The sequence below is a fragment of the Pipistrellus hanaki genome (assembly GCF_964339955.1).
Source record: "Pipistrellus hanaki genome assembly, chromosome: 5".
Classification (NCBI taxonomy): domain Eukaryota; kingdom Metazoa; phylum Chordata; class Mammalia; order Chiroptera; family Vespertilionidae; genus Pipistrellus; species Pipistrellus hanaki.
The window spans coordinates 70,250,216-70,268,512 of NC_140507.1; the positions used below are offsets into that span (position 1 = coordinate 70,250,216).

Consider the following 18,297-nt stretch of genomic DNA (forward strand, 5'->3'; position numbering starts at 1 on the left):
CTGCCTGCCTGATCACCCCTAACTGCCCCCCTCTGCCAACCTGGTCGCCCCTAACTGCTCCCCTGCCAGCCTGGTCACCCCCAACTGCTCCCCCCTTGCCGGCCTGGTCGCCCCCAAATGCCTCCCCTGCTAGCCTGGTCACCCCATACAGCCTGTGTTGGGTCGTCCATCTGGTTTGTTTTGGTTGTGATGGCCCCTGGCTTTTTATATATTGGGATGTTATATGCTATTATAGAATCTATGTAGTACTGATACTAAATACTATTATAACACTAGTACATAAGTAGTAGTGTTATCACCAGTATTACCAGTATGATCATCTGCTTTACAAAGGGTTTATACCACTTGTGTCTATTCAGAAACCTAGTTACTGCCCAGGCCACCGGTGGCTCAGTTGGTTAGAGCAAGGTCCTGTACGCCAAAAGGTGGCAGTTCGATTCCAAGATGGCGGTGGATTAAGTGGAAAGGTGGGGGGTGGAGGGATTAACCAAATAATTTATATGCATATATATGCATAACCCATGGACACAGACAATAGTGTGGTGAAGGCCTGGAAGGGGTGGGGGCAGAGTGAAAGGGATCAATGAGGGGAAAAAGGATGGCAGTTCAATCCTGTTCAGGGTACATACATGGGTTGCCGGTTTATCCTCACATCGATGTTTCTCCTTTTCTCTCTCTAAGCATGTCCTTGGGTGAGGATTAAATAAATAAATTTTAAAAATTACTTCCCTCAGAGAGGGAGTGGGCGCCCTATCTGTGGAGGTCTTCAAGAGAACGCTCATTCTGGTGTGGGGGGAAGGCTGGGCCAAGCACCTCACTTCCCCTTAGGCCACCAACTCCCCTTCTCTCCTTCTAGAGGAGGACTCAGCCATCCCCATCACCGTCCCCGGCCGCCTGCCAGTCTCCCTGGCAGGCCACCCCGTGGTGGCAGCCCAGGCAGTGGCAGTGCAAGCAGCCGCCGCCCAGGCGGCCGTGGCCGCGCAGGCGGCCGCCCTGGAGCAGCTCCGGGAGAAGCTGGAGTCGGGGGAGCCTCCGGAGAAGAAGATGGCCCTGGTGGCAGACGAGCAGCAGCGGCTCATGCAGCGAGCGCTCCAGCAGAACTTCCTGGCCATGACAGCCCAGCTGCCCATGAGCATTCGCATCAACAGCCAAGGTACCAGCCCAACCCAGACCCACTCGCTCTCTGCATGAGTAACAAAAGAAGGGTCTCGGAGCCAACCTATGTAAAAAGTGCCTGTAAATCAATAAGAAAAAAGGCAAATAAATCAATAGGGGGAAAATGGGCACTTGTGACTAGTAGATTCCTATGAAAAAGATGTTCAGCCCTGGCCGGTGTGGCTCAGTAGGTTAGAATGTCGTCCTGTGTAACAAAAGGGTACAGGTCCGATTTCTGGTCCAATTGATTGATGTTTCTCTCTCACATCCATGTTTCTCTCTCCCCCTCTCCCTTCGCTTTCTCTAAAATCAGTAAACACATTTCCCCTTGTAAGGATGGAGAAGAGAAGCCTTTCAGCTCCATCTAGACGGGGATCTGTAACAAGGAGACACCGCTTTTCACCCATCAGAGTTTGATAATATCAAGTGTTGCTCAGGATGTGAGGAATGTGTCCTGCTGGTGGGAGTGCCAATAGGGGACAGTTTGGCAATCGCTTAAAAACAGAAAACATGATCAGTGATCTGCTTAGTATCTATAGCAGAGCCAGTGCAGGTGCTCAAGGAAATGTGGGTGTCTCCGCCGTCTGAGAGCAGGGCATTCCTGTGAAGCCTCTCCAAGCGGTCTAATGGTGAATTTTCAAAAAGCAGGGGGTACCTGTATAGACAGGTTTGTTCACTGCAGTCATTTACATGATGTTGTAACAGTGAGGCCTGGAAGCGATGTGTGTGTCCATCGGTGAGGAATGAGTGAGTCACGCCTGCGAGACTTCGTGGCTGTTAAGAAGAATGACATGGTTTGGGTGTGCAACATCGCTTAAGAATTACAGTCATGATAAGAGCAAATGTCATATACATACATTCTTATTCCGTATTTATCATGTTCTGTGTGTGCTGGTGGCAGACACAGTCCGCCACTTTGTGAATTTTGAAGTCAAGTGGGGATGATAGCTGTGAAACGGCTCATCGCACCGATGAGTTTGTGATTCCAAACGGTGGCTTTTCTTCTTCCCACAGCCGCGGAGAGCCGCCCGGACTCGGCTGCAAACTTGACCAGTACCAATGGCAGCAATAGTATTAGCATGTCAGTGGAGATTAACGGAATTATGTATACAGGTAACACCTTGACAACTTCATCCCCCAGGTTAATGTAGGCGTCCTGGGTAATCGCTGGGTTTGGCCTGCAGGAGCCCAGCCATTAGAGTGAGCAAAGCTCTTCCTTCCCTTGCAGGCTTGAGTATATAATCAATGTGGTATACTTAGCGCAGTGCTCAGCACATAGTAAGCACTTGGCACAGTTCTAAGCACATAATAAGCACTTAGCATGAGGCTTAGCACATAAGGGCTCAAAAATACAGTTACCCTTGAACAACAAGGGTTTGGGCTGCGTGGGTCCACTTAAAAATGCTTCCCCCCCCACAAATACTGGAAATGTATTTTCTTTCTTTTTTTAAAATATATTTTTATTGGGTTCGGAGAGGAAGGGAGAGGGAGAGAGAGAGAAATATCAATGATGAGAGAGTATCATTGATTGGCTGCCTCCTGTATGCCCCCTATTGGGGATTGAGCCCACAACCCGAGCTTGTGCCCTTGATCAGAACTGAACCTGGGACCTTCCAGTCTGTAGTCCAATGCTCTATCTACCGAGCCAAATCAGCTAGGGCTAGGAAATGTATTTTCTTGATGACTTTCTTTTTAATGTTTTGTTTTTTATTTTTTTATTTTTAGAGAGAGAGGAAGGGAGAGGGATAGAGAGATAGAAACATCCATGAGAGAGGATCATCGATTGGCTGCCTTCTGGGGATCAAGCCCGCAACCCCAGGCATGTGCCCTGACAGGGAATCGAACCAGCAGCCTGTTGGTTCCTGGGTCAACACTAAACCACAACATGTTTCAAAGTTCCTTGTACACTGCCAAGGCCCTGATGATTTTCATATATATATGAAAATCATATATATATATATATATATATATTTTTTTTTTTTAAATTGATTTCAAAGAGGAGGGGAGAGAGAGAGCAAAACATCAATGATGAGAAAGAATCATTGATCTGCTGCCTCCTGCATGCTCCCTACTAGGATTGAGCTCACAACCTGAGCATATGTCCTTGACTGGAATTGAACCTGGGACCCAGGCTGATGCTCTATCCACTGAGCAAAATGGTCCAGGGCTCTGATGATTTTCTTAATAACATTTTCTTTTCTCTAGCTCACTTTATTATAAGAATTCAGTATATAAGACATATAATACAAAATATGTGTTCAGCCCTAGCTGGTTTGGCTCAGTGGATAGAGCATTGGCCTGCAGACAGACGGGTCTCGGGTTAGATTCTAGTCAAGAGCACATGTCCCAGTTGCAGGCTCGGTCCCCTGTAGGGGGAGTGCAGGAGTCAGATGATCTATGATTCTCTTATTATTGAAGTTTCTATCTCTCTCCCTCTCCCTTCCTGTCTAAAATCAATTTATAAAGAAAAAAATATATATGTGTTCATCACTGTTTATGTTCTTAGTAAGGCTTCTAGTCAACAGTAGGCTATTAGTGGTTAAGTTCTGGGGAGTTAAAAGTTGTATTTGGATTTTAAACTGTGCCAGGGGACTGCCTCTCTAACACCTGTGTTCATGGGTGAACTGTACAAGTGATGTTTCCAAGTTCTTGTAAAAAGAAATGTAGTCAGGCCAGTTGCTCCTTAGGCCACCAGGTGGTGCTAGGGACACAAAACAGCTGGGTTGCTGGGCAAAGACCCCCACCGGAAGCAGAGACTAAGATGAGGTGGCGGGTGTCCTAGTGGGTCCAAGGGTGGACTTTGCAGGGGGTCATTGCTTGGGGGTCACCTAATGTGTTAACTTCCATGACGCGTCTCTCCTCCTGTCCTTGCATTAGGAGTGCTGTTTGCTCAGCCGCCAGCCCCCACACCCGCCTCCGCTCCCAGCAAAGGCGGTGGTGGCAGCAGCCGGGGAGGAAACGGCGGGACCAGCAGCAGCAGTGTGGGCAGCCAGGCCGGGCCAGCGGGGTTATCCGCACCCCCGACGTCTTCTACCTCAAATAACTCATTGCCTTAACTGCACCACCCCCCACCCACCGCCCCCCCACCCCAGGAGCTGGTCAGACTGGGCAGGGTGCGGGAAAGGTGGGCCGCGCAGGGCCGGGGTGGTGGAAGATACGGGTGGGGAGGGGAAATAATCCACAAAGGAGCCACAGCTAACACCAAAAATAGAAGAAAAAAATATATACATATATATAAAGAAAATTTAATAAAACAGGGGAAAACCAAGGAACACTTGAATTACTCAGGTTTCAGACATTCAGAGAGAGAAACTGTAAGAACAGCTAAGGAGATCAGGAAAGAGAGCGGCAGATACTCCCCAGGGCTTCCTGCAGCTCTGGCCGGCCGATTTGGACTGGTGTCTGGTGTCTGCTTTGGACCAGTTGCAATGTAAGGCCAGATCCTGTTTACCTCATACATCCCTGCACTGTGTATTTTCATTTTTGTCTGTTTTTTTTTTTTGTTGTTTTAACTTTTGTTCCTGTTCATCACACACTCATCCACTCATCATACCCAGCTCCTTGTTTTGAATGAAACCCCTGAGCCAAGATCAGTTGAATTTTTTTTCTTGTTGCTTTTGGGAACTTATTATTATTATTATTATTTTTTAAAGAAATAGCGATATTCAAGCTCTATAGGGTTTTAAGAGGTTTGGGGGGTTTTTGTTCTGTAAATGTTCTATTTTATTCTTGGGGGAGGAATCAAACCTTAGGAAAAGGATATATATCTCTATATATTTGTGTTCATTCAGGGAAACGGGACTTAAAAAAAAAGCAAAAAAGGTAATTAATACCCTTTCCATTTTCCCCGTGACTGAACTGGGTTCTGTGTGCATTCCCTGTGCCGCGGCAGGCAGCTCGCACGCACAGGACACTGTATCCCTGGGCTGGAGCCAGAAACGGTGATGAACTCAGGTGCTGAGGGCCGGGCTGGGGTGGGGTCTGTGCAGGGCAAGCCGAGGGGGGACTGGGGATGTGAATGCTGAATGGCAGACCAAGCCGCTCGATGCTTTTTCTCGCTGTGCCGTGCCTGCTGCCTGTCGGGGATCTGGAAGTCTTAACTGGAGAGAAAGTGCTGGATCAGGGCCAGGGCCTAGGCCTAGGCAGGGATGTGCTGTCATAGCCTCAGGCTCCTGTCTCAGGGATGAATATGGCCTGGGGACTCTCTTACTTGGAAGGGCTGCTTTTCTATTTGTTTATTTAATATGTTTTTATTGATTTCAGAGAAAGGAGAGGGGGGGGGAGAGAGAAACATCCATGAGAGAGAAGCATCGGTCGGCTGCCTCCTGCACACTCACTGCTAGAGATTGAGCCCACCGCCAGACATTTGCCCTGACCGGGAATCCAACCTCCTGGGTCGTGGGTCGACGCTCAACCACGAAGTCACGCCGGCGGGGCTGAAGGGGCCGCTTTGGAAGGCACCTGTGCTCAGCACTGTGCCACCACCGCTTTGGAAGGGCTGCTTTCAGAGACACGTGGATACTTGGGGACTGGGGCGAGCCAGGCTTAGCTCGGATTGAGGTTTTTGAGGCCGTCATCCTGAACGCCCCACCCCTTCCCATCTCCTCCACGTTGTCCCTTCCTTCTCTCTTGGCCCCTAACAAGGCCACATCTGCTATCGCTAAAGGAACCAGAGGCCCATGGGGAGGCTGCACCCACCCCCAGCGTGACCACCTACCCAGGTTAGAAGGTGGCCATCCGTGGGGGGCTGGGCGGGGTAACGGTCTTCACCATGAGGTAGCACCCTCTGTCCAAAACACCAGGTGGGGTTCGGGGACCTCCGCTCCCCCCCCCCCCCCCCCCCCCCGGCCTTGCTAGGTCCCTGGGGACCAGGCGGTGCTGTGCCTCCCACACCCGGCGCTCTCCTGTCACTGGGTTTGCCTGGAAACGCTAATTGGCCCCGGGAGCCTGGCCCGGCCTAACGATGCCACCTGGCAGCCTCCGGGTTCCGAGCGGGAGACCCGGGCCAGGGCCCTCGGTGGCCTTGGAGACCCGGGAGGGGAGAGCGTCCCGCTCCCCCCACCCAGCCTGGGTGCTCGGGGGTCAGGCTGGGGTGTCTGGGGGGAGCCCCTTCCTCTGGTATATCTCAGGGTCGAGGACACCCTCCACCTCCCAGGCAGTGGTGGCTGCAGGCACGTGGGGTTTCCTCTCTCTCCCCTTACGCACGGTTCTCCTCCCCGATCCTTATGCAGCAGTACAATCACTGTGGGAGGAGGGTCTTTTTGCCCAAGAGCCGTGATACGGGATGCTCCTCCTCTCTTTCCCCTGACCTGACCCCCTGGAGCTACGTGGGGCCCACATGGGGGTGTCTGCTGCCTGGTTATTTCTACCTCGGGTCTGACTCTTGATGCCAAAACCCCTCTCGGCCTGCCCTCCTTGGCTGGCTCAGGGTTTCAGCATGTACCAGTACCTGTTCCCCCACCACCACCTACGTAGTGGGCGTGTCCACCTGAGAGCCTGCCTGGGTGCTGTCTCTGGTCACATGAGTGTGTGTGTGTGTGTCTGTCTGTCTGCGTGTGTTGGGCGTCGTGTCTTGTGGGTGATACAGCCCCCAGATCTAACTCAGGGCATGCCTACTGTTCATGGTGATTGTAGGGGGCCAGGGTGGAGGGCCGTGGGGGAGCCGTGGGCAGCTGGGGGGGGAGAGGTGGAAAGATGAGGGGGAGCTCCAGGCTGGGGCAGTGCTGTGCCTCTGTCTTGAGTCCCCTCTGCCAATCCCAGCTCAGGGCAACCTCCTGTTGGTGAGGGTTCTGGGGTGCAGCTCAGCACCTCTTTATGCAAACCGGGTGTGGACGGGACAGCCATCTCTGTCAGCGGCTGGCTTGTGCACTGTTCATTCCGGAACAGGTGGGGCTTAGCTGCACAGAGCAGGTAGGGAGTCCCAAACTCAGGGTCAAGAGGGGCTCGGGGCTAACCTAACTGCTCTAGAGGTGTTCGTTACGGGCTGCTTCTGGAACCTTCCTGGTGACCCCTAAACTGTAGCTGTCAGGCAAGGGGCGGGCAGAGGCATCGGGCAGCAGAGTTAGTTTTTAATAGTTGTGCATTTGTACAGTCACTTTTTTTGCTTTTATGACTTTTGCCCACTTCTATCGTGTTTCTCTTGCTTGCTTGTGCATTTTTTTCTTGGCAAACACGAATGAATTCAGCTTTTCATTCCTGACATGTGAAATTTCAGCTTCTCTGGGGGTTGTCCGATGGCGTGGGGGCCACGCCTGAACTCAGGTTTAAAGGAAAAAACTTTTTTAAAAGTTAAAAACTACTCTACCTCTGGCCGGGCCTCGCCTGTCAGCCACCTGGCCGGTGGGGCAGCTGGTAAGGATTTCAGTTCTACAGAACATTCAGGTATTAGGGGGGAGGGGGGCAAAAGACCAAAAAAAAGGGGGGGAGGTGTGATTTTGAAATTTAAAAGAACACTGAAAGTTTACATTTTATAACTATTATGCAGATTGTATTTAAATTCCAGAAATATTTAAGACAATTGTAACCCTGTAAAGCTGATGAGATATTAAAACAAGACAAAACACTTCTGACTTTTAACAGAAAACGTCTCGGTGGTCGGTTCCTGGGCGTCGCTGCACCGTCTGGGTCCAGTTAGCGGAAGGCACAGGGGCTGGTGCGGGTCCTCCAGTGGGGACTGTGCCCCCAGGGAACACGGGGCCGTGTCTGGGGACGGCTGTGGTGGTCACGACTGGGGGTGCTCCTGTCATCAGGTGGGTGGGGCCAGGGGTGCTGCTCACCTCCCCCAGAGCCCAGCACAGCTCCCTCCGAGAGTGACCAGGCTCCCGTACCAGCAGGTCAGAGACGGAGGCACTAGCTGAGCCAGGTCTGAGGGTGGCTCCCTTCCCCTGTGTCAGCCTGCTGGTCCCTCCAGCCTCCTAGCATAGGCCTCCTGCTATCCTGGGTTCTTTTTTTTTTTTTTTTAATATATTTTATTGATTTTTTACAGAGAGGAAGGGAGAGAGATAGAGAGCCAGAAACATCGACCAGCCGCCTCCTGCACATCCCGCACCGGGGATGTACCCGCAACCAACGTACATGCCCTTGACCGGAATCGAACCCAGGACCTTTCAGTCCGCAGACCGACGCTCTACCACCGAGCCAAACCGGTTTCGGCTTTTTTTTTTTTTTTAATTGACTTTTTACAGAGAGGAAGAGAGAGGGATAGAGTTAGAAACATCAATGAGAGAAAATCATCGATCAGCTGCCTCTTGCACACTCCCTACCGGGGATGTGCCCGCAACCAAGGTACATGTCCTTGACCGGAATCAAACCTGGGACCTTTCAGTCTGCAGGCCGACGCTCTATCCACAGCCAAACCGGTTTCAGCTGTCCTGGGTTCTGATGCCCAGTGTTAACTCCAGATTTCTCGGACTCGAGCCCCTAGCCTAGGGCACGTGGCCTGCCCCCTGCCCCCTCCTCGCTGGCTTCATTTTGGTTCTCTGAGGAAGCCACCCTGGGCCTACCTCTTCCCAGCCTGCCCTGCTGCGGTTTGGTTCACATTTTAGCGTTTGTCTCTCAGGACAGTCTGGCTCCAAAGAAGCCAGACCAAGGGGCGGTCAGGCTGTTGAGGGGCAGTTGCAAACCGTGGGCTCAGCCCAGATGGAGGGCAACCCTGGTTCTCAGCCTCCAAACCCAAACCCGACAGCAGCTCACAGGTGGCTGCCCCTCACATCACCCACACCCCGGCGACAGGATGGGTTCAAGGTCAGCGTGGTCGGGCCGTGGACGGGCCCGGCCTCCTGCCACCTGGCTCCCCCGCCACTAGTTCTCGGCTGTGGCTGGCCTGGGCCCGTCCCTTCCTCCTGGGCCAGCCCCCACCTGGTGAGGAGTCTGGGAAAACAACCGCTCCTGTGGCAGCTGGTTGCCTCCTATGGCCCGTTTCGTCCAGCAGTTCCCATCCATGCCAGAAATGGACTGGCTGCATCTCTCTCTCCGCGGGCCTGGGAGCCTGGAGAAGACAGGTTAACCCTCCCGCCCCTCTGAGCCCCCACTCCCCAGGGACATAAAGGAAAAGTGTTGTGTTTGTTTTCTTTAAAGCCCTTTCCACAAACTGGATGGGCTAGTCTAGCATCTATTCCTCCGCTGAAGAGGCCTAGAGAGGGACTGGGGCCCTGAGGTCACACAGCTCCTGCGGCACGAAGGGAGGGGTCAGACTCCACCACCTCTCCCCACCTCCCGCCCCGAGGCGCCTCCTGCCTCCTGCTCTGCTTGTTAGGCAGAGAGGCTCCCAGGAGATGAAACTCTAAACGAGGCCTGATTAGCGGAGGGAGAGGCAGACCTGGGTGGAGGGGGTGGGGGCGGCGGTGGAAGGGATGATTGCTTCTGGACTCATCCACGATTCCTTACACCATTAGTGCACCGGTGCTCAAGGCCCCCACGCCCTGGGTGGGCAGGGTGAGAGGGGGCTGGGCCCCGGAAAGGCAGGGTCTGGTTCGGTTCAGCAGTGTGTGCCAGTGGCTGCAAACGGGGGCTTGGAGCCAGAGGGATTGTGCAGTTTCTGTGCCTCAGTTTCCCCAAGCCTACTTGCTGCTGCCGCCGCCCAACTACCACCGAGGGCCTCTCAGCTTGGATTTGGGAGGTGGCGCCTGGCTGGCACCAAGGAGGTCTAGAGACTGGGTGGTCTGCAGGCCCCCAAAGTGTGGCTTTTGTCTTGCTGCTCTGACACAACTGGTCTGTCCTCATTCCAGGAACCGGGCTGGGGGTGGGGTGACCTCTGACCTGACAGCAGCCTGGCCTACTGGGTCCCCAGGGAAGGGAGGAGGGGAGGAAGGGAGGAGGGAGAGGCCTGTGAGGGGGCCGGACTGCAATCCAGCAGTCCTGCCCTGGGGCAGCGCCTGGACGTGTTCCAGCCTGAGCATCCACCCTCAGCCCCTTATCCCCATTGGCACAGTTGGTCCTCTGCAAACCATACCAGCTGGGCCCACCCATGTCCAGGAATCTGGAAATTTCCAGGCCAGCCTTCCCTGGATGAGGACACAGGCCCTTTAGCTCTGAGGAACCCCCACTTTGCATGTGGGGAATAGGCCCCGGGGTGTGCAGTGACTGCCCCAGGGCTCAGAAGTGCCCATTTCAAGCCCTGAGCTGCTGTTTAGAAGGGTCACCTTGGCCCACCTCCTGATTCTGCAGAGTGCTGGATTTCAGCATTCTAAGATTTGGTTTGGGGGGGGGGGGGGGGGAACGAAAAGGTATTTTATTTTGGTGTTTGAGAAGGGTAATTTATCATTAGAGGTATCTTTTAAAAAAAAAAAAACTTAAAAAATATATATATTTTATTGATTTTTTACAGAGAGGAAGAGAGTTAGAAACATCGATGAGAGAGAATCATCGACCAGCTGCCTCTTGCACACCCCTACTGGGGATGTGCCCACAACCAAGGTACATGCCCTTGACCATAATCAAACCCAGGACCTTTCAGTCCGCAGGCCGACACTCTATCCATTGAGCCAAACTGGTTTCGGCTCTTAGTCACACTTTAAAAACATTCGTGAAACCTAGGGTCACCCCTGGTTATGGTAGTGGAAATCAGGAACAGCTGGTTCTAGTTCCAGTCCGTCTTTGGACTAGGTGGTCCCAGCCTCAGTTTCCCCGTTTAGCTAGTGCTGGGGTTTGAGACATGGAGTTCTCAACCTACAAAAGTCCTTCAGTTTCCCATGCCTCGGGGGGGAAAATTAAATGCAGGCTCCCCATTGCCCACAAGGCCCTAGATGGCCCAGCGCCCCCTCTAGGGTATGGCCCTCGGGCCTTGGCACTGTCTCTGCCCACCTTTCTCTTCAAGTTGTTATTTCCTCTGGGAAGTCCTCCTGGCCCAGTAACTGCTACGCACTGTGGCCCCAGGGCTGGGAGCGGCCCGCACTCCGCCTCCCGGCCCGCGGTCCCCGCCTGCCCCCTGGTGGCCGGAACTGGGCCTGCGGAGCCTGGGCGCCCTTTCCATTGGCGTGAGGGCCGAGCTCAGCATCGTTGTAGGCACCCCGCATTGGGCCTCGCCCCGGGTGTTGCTTGTGGACACACTGCCTTAGACAGCCAAGTCCCCCGGGCTGGAGATTTCCATTTTTAAGTGATTTCTCCCTTTCCAAAGATTAGCAACTAATTCCACATTTTAAAGTCATTTTTTTAGACGTGGCCGGGACAGCAGCTGTGACCTGAAGTTAGGCGCTCCGGCTTGTTTGGCCTGCACCAAGTTCATGAACTAAAAATGTGCCTGTTGTGGACCTCTGCCCAAGAAGAAGGGTCCGGGGGTAGGCTGATGGTGGACCCCTGAGTTCACACTTAATTACAATGTGTTAAGTGACGTCAAATATATTATGTCGGGACGGAGTCTGCCCTTGACGCCTGTGAGGTCGGTACTTTATTATTTGGTTATTAAAAATAAAAATAAAGAGAATCCGAGAGCGCCAAGCGTGGAAGACAAGCCAGACTTCCAAGCTCGGAACCTACTAACTTCTCGCAGAAGACCCTGGGCCTTGATTTCTCTTCCATCTAGTTTCACAAGAGTCTCCTACCAAGATCTTCCATCAGATGCTGCGCTCTCGATTCTCAGCGGATCCGGTGTGACGGTGTGACGGTGTGACGGTGTGATGGTGGAGGGGGTGCGGGGGGAGGGGTGCGGGGGGAGGGGTGGGCCCGTTCCCAGGGGAGCCCGCCCTCCAGCCGCTGGAGGCGGGGCTACGCCGGCGCCGCTCGAAGTCGCCCACTCCTTGCTGGTGTGACGCACTTCCGGGGCGGAGGGAGGGAAAGATGGCGGCGCCCATTGAGGTAGCCGTGTGTACAGACTCGTCCGCCCAGCTGTGGAGCTGCGTCGTGTGGGAGCTCCACTCGGGCGCTAACCTGCTCACGTACCGCGGCGGCCAGGCGGGGCCCCGGGGTCTGACGCTGCTCAATGGCGAGTACCTGCTGGCGGCGCAGCTGGGCAAGAACTACATCAGCGCCTGGGAGGTGCAACGGAAGGTGCGCCGCGCGCGCCAGGGCTCGGGCTCCGCTGGGGGCGCGCGGGCCGCCTCAGCCCGGGGTCCCCGGGGCTGCCCACGCCCCGCGCCGGGAGGAAGGCTCGGTCAGGCGCTCTGCGCGTGCGCGGGCCGGGGGCTTCTGGTCGGAGGAGGTGGCGTGCCCCGGGCGGGCCTGAGGCTGCTGGCCTGGCACCTGCGGGCAGGAAGGAATGGGGAGGTCGTGGGCCCCTAAAGAGAGCTGTGCGGAAAGGGGAGGGAAATTTTGTGGTTGGCTTTTAAGCTAGGATCTATCTACTGACTCTGCAGTATTTTTAAAAGTTGATTAAAGAGAGAGAGAAACATAGGTTTGCTCCACGCAATTTTGTTGTTAATCCTCACCGGAGGATATTTTTTTCATTGACTTTTAGGGAGAGAAAGAGAAACATCAATGTGCGAGAAACATCGATTGGTTGCCTCCTGCATTAGCTCGACCAAGGCCTGGGCCTGGGAGGAGCCTGCAACCAGAATGTAACCCAGGACCTTTGATCTGCAGGCTGATACTCTATCCACTGAGCCAAACCGGCTAGGGCCACCCATTTTAATATATATACATATATTTATTTATTTATTTTTAAATATATTTTATTGATTTTTCACAGAGAGGAAGGGGGAGAGAGAGAGAGCTACAATAGAAACGTCAATGAGAGAGAAACATCGACCAGCTGCCTCTTGCACACCCTTTACCGGGGATGTGCCCGCAACCAACGTACATGCCCTTGACCGGAATCGAACCTGGGACCTTTCAGTCCGTGGACCGACGCTCAACCGCTGAGCCAAACGGGTTTCGGCTATTTATTTATTTTTTATATTAGAGAGGAAGGGAGAGGAGAGACATAAGTAATGAGAGAGAATCATTGATTGGCTGCCTCCTTTAGGCCCCACACTAGGGATTGAGATCACAACCCAGGCATGTGCCGTGATGGGGAATCGAACCGTGACCTCCTGGTTCATAGGTCTACGCTCATCCACAGAGCTACGCTGGCCGGACGGACATGAGCATCACCTTGCTCTTATCCAAGGATTTGCCATTCTCCACCTCCAGCATGCAAAGCCTGGGCTGGAGTGGACGCTTCGTTACTGAACTTGCTCAAACCATCTCTATCCCCATTCTTCCGGTTTTCTTGGATTTACCAGCCGCCTGGGCACCTCCCACTCACTCTCCTCACTGCCCCATGGCTGCCAAGTTCTCCATGAAGCTCACAGGCTGCTTCTGTTCCTCTAGGACCAGCTCCAGCAGAAGATTATGTGCCCCGGGCCTGTTAACTGTCTGACCACATCGCCCAATGGTCTCTACATGTTGGCAGGGATTGCAGAAAGCATATACCTATGGGAGGTGAGTGTCAGAGCCAGGGTCATGGGGCTTAGCCTATGGACTGTGGCGTTAGACCACCACCAGCGTTGTCACCAACACTTGGTTGTTTGAGATAGGAGATCTGCCTCACCTCCTGTGCAGACAGTGTAGGATTTGCGGTCAGAAGGTGGGTATAACCACCTCTGACTTGCCTGACCTTGACCTTGACCTGCAAAATAGAGCCTGCCCTGCAGAAGGCCATGCCACAGTCCCGGGGCAGGAAGGAACTGGGTCTGGGGCCTGCAGGTCAGGTGGGCTGTTGTGAGGACGGTGTGATTGGTTCGTCCAGGGGCCGTTTGGAGACATCTGAGTTCACTGGCAGATGGGAGAAGCTTCGTTATCTCATCCTGGGACTTTTAAACCTTAGTCCTGCTCTGAAACAGGAAGCAGTTACTCATGCACAGGGAGAGGACTGGAGGCAGGGAGAGGCTCCTCACAGATTGCCTGTCCATCATGGTAGATATCTTTGCCTGGTGCCGGGGATGTGATAGAAACCAGTGGCTTGTGGCCTGATGGGGACATCTTAGGAGGTCCAGGCCACTGGGGTTGCTGTCTGGCCCTAACTCCGATTTCCTAACCAGTGTGAGCTACGACCACGTGGGGGCGCCCTACACGGCCAACAGGCAGGAGCCCAGGCTGAGGGCTTTCACAGCTGCTCCCACAGCTGCCACTGCTGACCTCTCCCTCTTGCTCTTTGAGTGTGTGTGTTAGGGCTGGAGGGGGGCAGGGTGAACAAGTGTGTGTCTGACAAAGTTTCCTTCTTGTAAGGAGACCTGTTTTAGATTTGGGGCCATCCTACTCTGCTGTGATCTCACCTGAACTGATTACGCCTGCAAAGCCCCTACGCTTAAGTAAGGACACAGATTCCAGGAGTTAGGACGTGAACATATTTATTTGGGGGACACAGTTTAACCCATGACATCATCTGTGTTCCCTCCCCCACGCCGTAGCCCTTCCCAGGTGTGTGATGGGCTCACCTGTCCCTGCTGCCAGGTGCCTCCCTCTCCCGTAGGCTGATCTGCTCAGCTTATTGCTGGTTTGGGTTTCCCCTCCCCCAGGTTTCACAGCAGGAGGTGCTCCCCACCCCTCCTGAAGCCCCTCACGGCTGGCCTGGAAGGCTGTGACGTCTGCTGTGACAGTCACCGTGAGGAGCCACACACGTGGTCCTGGGTCACCAGTGTGGTCACTCCCACCCGTTCCTTTTCTGGAGGCTGTAGTCACTCCTCCCTTCTCCCTGCCCCTGGCAGACTCGCCCTGCAGTGCACCTCAGGAGCCTGCCAGCTGTGGGACCAGGCACTCACCCTGTGTCCTGCCCTGACCTGCGTGTGCCCGCCTTCCCCAGGTCTCCACAGGGAACCTCCTGGTCATCCTGAGCCGCCACTACCAGGACATCTCCTGCCTGCGGTTCACAGGGGACAGCAGCCACTTCCTCTCGGGCGGCAAGGACTGCCTGGTGCTGGTGTGGAGCCTGTGCAGGTAGCGCCCTGACCCACTCGGGCCCGCGCCCAGTCCATGGCTTCCATCCCAGAGGGCAGGAGCCTGCCCTGCGGAAGGCCATGCCACGGTCCGGGGCAAGAAGGAATTGGGTCTGGGCCTGCAGTTGTGAGGACAGTGTGGTTGGTTTGTCCAGGACTGTTTGGAGAATTTTCTGCCAGCGGGATGGGCTCAGTGGCGTGTGGAGGTGGGTGGAGGCATCAGGGTGCAGCCCTCCCCCGAATCCTCTTCTCCGGCAGCGTGCTGCAGGTGGACTCCTCCAGGACCCCAGCCCCCCGGCATGTTTGGTCCCACCACGCCCTCCCCATCACAGACATGCACTGCGGCTTTGGGGGGCCCTTGGCCCGGGTGGCCACAGCCTCGCTGGACCAGACGGTGAAGGTACGATTTCTCCCCCCCCCCCCCCCGCAGTGGATCTGTGAGCTGGGATGGGGTGGCTGATGTGAGTCAGTGAATCTCCTGCTCCCCCCAAGCAGGTAGCTCGATTCAGCTGTTAATCCCCCAGTGCTTCCCACCTCACGGACATCCATGGGACGGCAGTCTAGGCCTGTATTGGTTCTGAAATTCTCGTTTGGCCACCTGCCCCTGCTGGCTCCCTGAGAACTTGGGGATTTGAGAATGTCCAACCTTCAGGTCTTTGTCCTTGGTGGTGGTGGTGGTGGTAGAAGGCAGAATCCAGGCCTGACAGCAGCTAAAAGGGAGTGACAGGGGGTCCTGGGCATGAGAACTCAGCTGTGTCTTAGGAAGTGCCCCAGTGCTGGGATCCCGGAGGGACAGCTCCCGCCTGAGGTTCTGTGGCAGCAGGGTCTCCCAGGCAGGCTGCTCGGCTCCCTGCGCTATTGGGACCCCAGTGTCTGTGGAGCCCCCATCCCCTATCCCGCCTGCCCAGCTGTGGGAGATCTCCTCAGGCGAGCTGCTGCTCTCTGTGCTCTTTGACGTGGGCATTATGGCTGTGACCATGGACCTCGCTGAGCATCACATGTTCTGCGGTGGCAGTGAGGGCTCCATCTTCCAGGTGGACCTCTGCACCTGGGTGAGTGGTGGGCGCCTGGGCTGTGGGTGGAGGCTTGTGGGACAGTGGGACACCCGGGGTCCATCCTCCCCTGCATCTAGGTCTTTGAGCCCATTGGGCTCTTCCCCTGCCCATCACCCCAGTGCCCGGGGCCCCCAGGGCTGAGGTACAGCTCTGCCCTCTGCTCACTGGCCCCTCGGCCTCCACAGCCTGGACAGAGAGAGAAGAGCTTCCAGTCAGAGCAGGACAGCGGGAAGGTGTTCAAAGGCCACAGGTGTGGGGACCAGACTGATAGCTGGGGAGGGGCCTGTTCTCTTGCTCCTGGGGTTGGGGGTCTTTTGGGCCACCCCTCCTCAGACCTGTGTCCCTAGGAACCAGGTGACCTGCCTGTCAGTGTCCACTGATGGCAGCGTGCTGCTCTCCGGCTCCCATGACGAGACCGTGCGTGTCTGGGACATCCAGAGCAAGCAGTGCATCCGGACAGTGACCCTCAAAGGTGGGGCTGGGGCAGAAGACAGCAGGCTGCACGTTGTGTGGCTTTGCCCGTTTGTCAGGTGGGCAGGTTTGAGGAATGGAGGGTGTGGAGCCATGGCCCAGGCCTGGCCGAGGTAGCTCCTAATGGGCCACCTGCCCTTCCACAGGCCCCGTGACCAACGCCTTCGTCATGCTGGCGCCGGTCAGCATGCTGAGCTCCGACTTCAGGCCCAGCCTGCCCCTGCCACACTTCAACCGGCACCTGCTGGGCGCCGAGCACGGGGATGAGCAGCGCCGTGGGGGCCTGACTCTGCGCCTGGGCCTCCACCAGCAGGTACTGTTCTCTCTGCAGCAGGTCCCTGCCCTGGCTCAGCCCCTGCAGCATGGCTCTGTGCTCCCTGCGGGTAGGGTTTCCTGGCCGGGATCCCTGTGAGGGCCCTCCACATATGCCCTCAGGGGGAGACCCCTCTGAATGCATCGCTGAGCCTAGGCTGGTGGCCAGCACCTGCCCTCAGAAAGCACCTTCCACACAACAAGCAGACCGCATACCAGGGCACATTCTCGAATAAGCAAACAAGCCTGACCAAAGACGCTGTATTCAGTGCCTTCTCCAGCCAGGAGCCAGCACTGACTGGAGGCACGCTCACTCCCCTGGTGCCACCAGGAACTCCCGCCAGAGATCACCTCTGTCCGCTGTTCCCGTGCCCTGGCATCGTGAGCCCCACAGGGGTGTCCAGGCCCCTCGCTCAGACGTGATGGATGGCAGGACCGAGTGCCCGTGTGCCAGCCGGGGCAGCATGTCCAGGCTGCATGGAGCTGGAAGGGTCGGGCTCTCCGCTGCGGCCATGTCCATGCGTGTCGGTGGGTGGCAGGTTCTGCCCACATGCTAGCTGGCCCTTTTCTGGAGCCTTGGCCCTGGTTTCTGCGTATCCCCCAAAGCCTGGCTCTAACCCCACACCCCTGGTGTGGCCTTGAGGGTCCCCGTCCCCTGGGCAGTCCTGCAACAGGCAGCAGATCTCAGGAGGCTGATCACGTTGCTTCCTGCTGGCTGTGGGTCAGAGGTGGAGCTCCCGCAGACATCACACTCAGCGAGCGGCACTTGGAACCTGTCCATCTGTGAGAGGCATCAGGATGGCACCTCCCTCACCTTTTGGGTGGTGTGAGTGTGGTGAGCCCGGAGGCCACTAAGGCAGCCCCTCTTTTGCAGGGATCGGAGCCCAGCTACCTGGAGCGAGCAGAGCAGCTGCACATGGTAATGTGCAGCACGATGGAAAAGGTGGGTAGGGCCAGGGAGGAGGGTGAGGCTGGAGCGGGGGGTGGTGGAGCGGGACTGTTCATTGTGGAGGGGATTCTCCCCTACCCCACCCCAAAACGGCAGAGGGCCCTCCGCCCTGAGCGCCCCCACCCCTCAACGCTGCTCCTCCCCAGAACGTGCTGGGCGGTCAGGACCAGCTGCGGATCCGGATCACGGAGTTGGAAGACGAGGTGCAGAACCTGCGCAAGATCAACCGAGACCTGTTTGACTTCTCCACCCGCATCATCACCCGGCCCACGAAATGAGCGCCAGGACCCGACTCCTTCCCATGGGCAGGCCGACGGCCACCGTCCTGGGGCCACCGGGCCAAGCCCCGGACCAGCAGCACTGTCACAAGCTCTCCCCTCCCCGGTTCCGTGTTCCGATTGTTGTTTGCATGAGGGGTCATTTGTCTGTGTTGATCCACTCGTGTCTGTTGTGTCCAGTTGGTGCTATTTTGTTTTTAACAAAAGATCTAAAAGTCCGCCCTCTTGAG

At 55.5% G+C, this 18,297-nt stretch overlaps 2 protein-coding genes across 6 annotated transcripts in view; both read left to right on the top strand.

The window, feature by feature from the left end:
- ARID3A (AT-rich interaction domain 3A) overlaps positions 1–7,800 on the top strand; it is a 38,833-nt gene extending 31,033 nt beyond the window's left edge. For all 5 annotated transcript variants that reach the window (XM_084886402.1, XM_084886401.1, XM_084886400.1 and 2 more), the window contains exons 7-9: positions 857–1,153; positions 2,170–2,268; positions 4,033–7,800. In XM_084886402.1, coding sequence (XP_084742528.1) covers positions 857–1,153; positions 2,170–2,268; positions 4,033–4,211 — 575 coding nt within the window. In that variant the 3' untranslated portion in view covers positions 4,212–7,800. The remainder of the gene's footprint in view (positions 1–856; positions 1,154–2,169; positions 2,269–4,032) is intronic.
- Positions 7,801–11,904: 4,104 nt separating this feature from the next.
- Positions 11,905–18,285, top strand: WDR18 (WD repeat domain 18). The gene is made up of 10 exons (XM_084883763.1): positions 11,905–12,138; positions 13,399–13,509; positions 14,870–15,003; positions 15,261–15,402; positions 15,911–16,054; positions 16,243–16,307; positions 16,405–16,529; positions 16,675–16,841; positions 17,715–17,783; positions 17,936–18,285. Exons 1-10 carry the CDS (start codon positions 11,929–11,931, stop codon positions 18,065–18,067), a joined length of 1,299 nt encoding a protein of 432 aa, XP_084739889.1. The 5' UTR covers positions 11,905–11,928; the 3' UTR covers positions 18,068–18,285.
- Positions 18,286–18,297: the final 12 nt, after the last annotated feature.

Coding starts and splice junctions, on each gene's coding strand:
- WDR18 (XM_084883763.1), top strand. CDS start 11,929: ATGGCGGCGCCCATTGAGGTAGCCGTGTGTACAGACTCGTCCGCCCAG. Junction 12,139..13,398: donor CCTGGGAGGTGCAACGGAAG/GTGCGCCGCGCG, acceptor CTGTTCCTCTAG/GACCAGCTCCAGCAGAAGAT. Junction 16,055..16,242: donor AGGTGGACCTCTGCACCTGG/GTGAGTGGTGGG, acceptor CGGCCTCCACAG/CCTGGACAGAGAGAGAAGAG.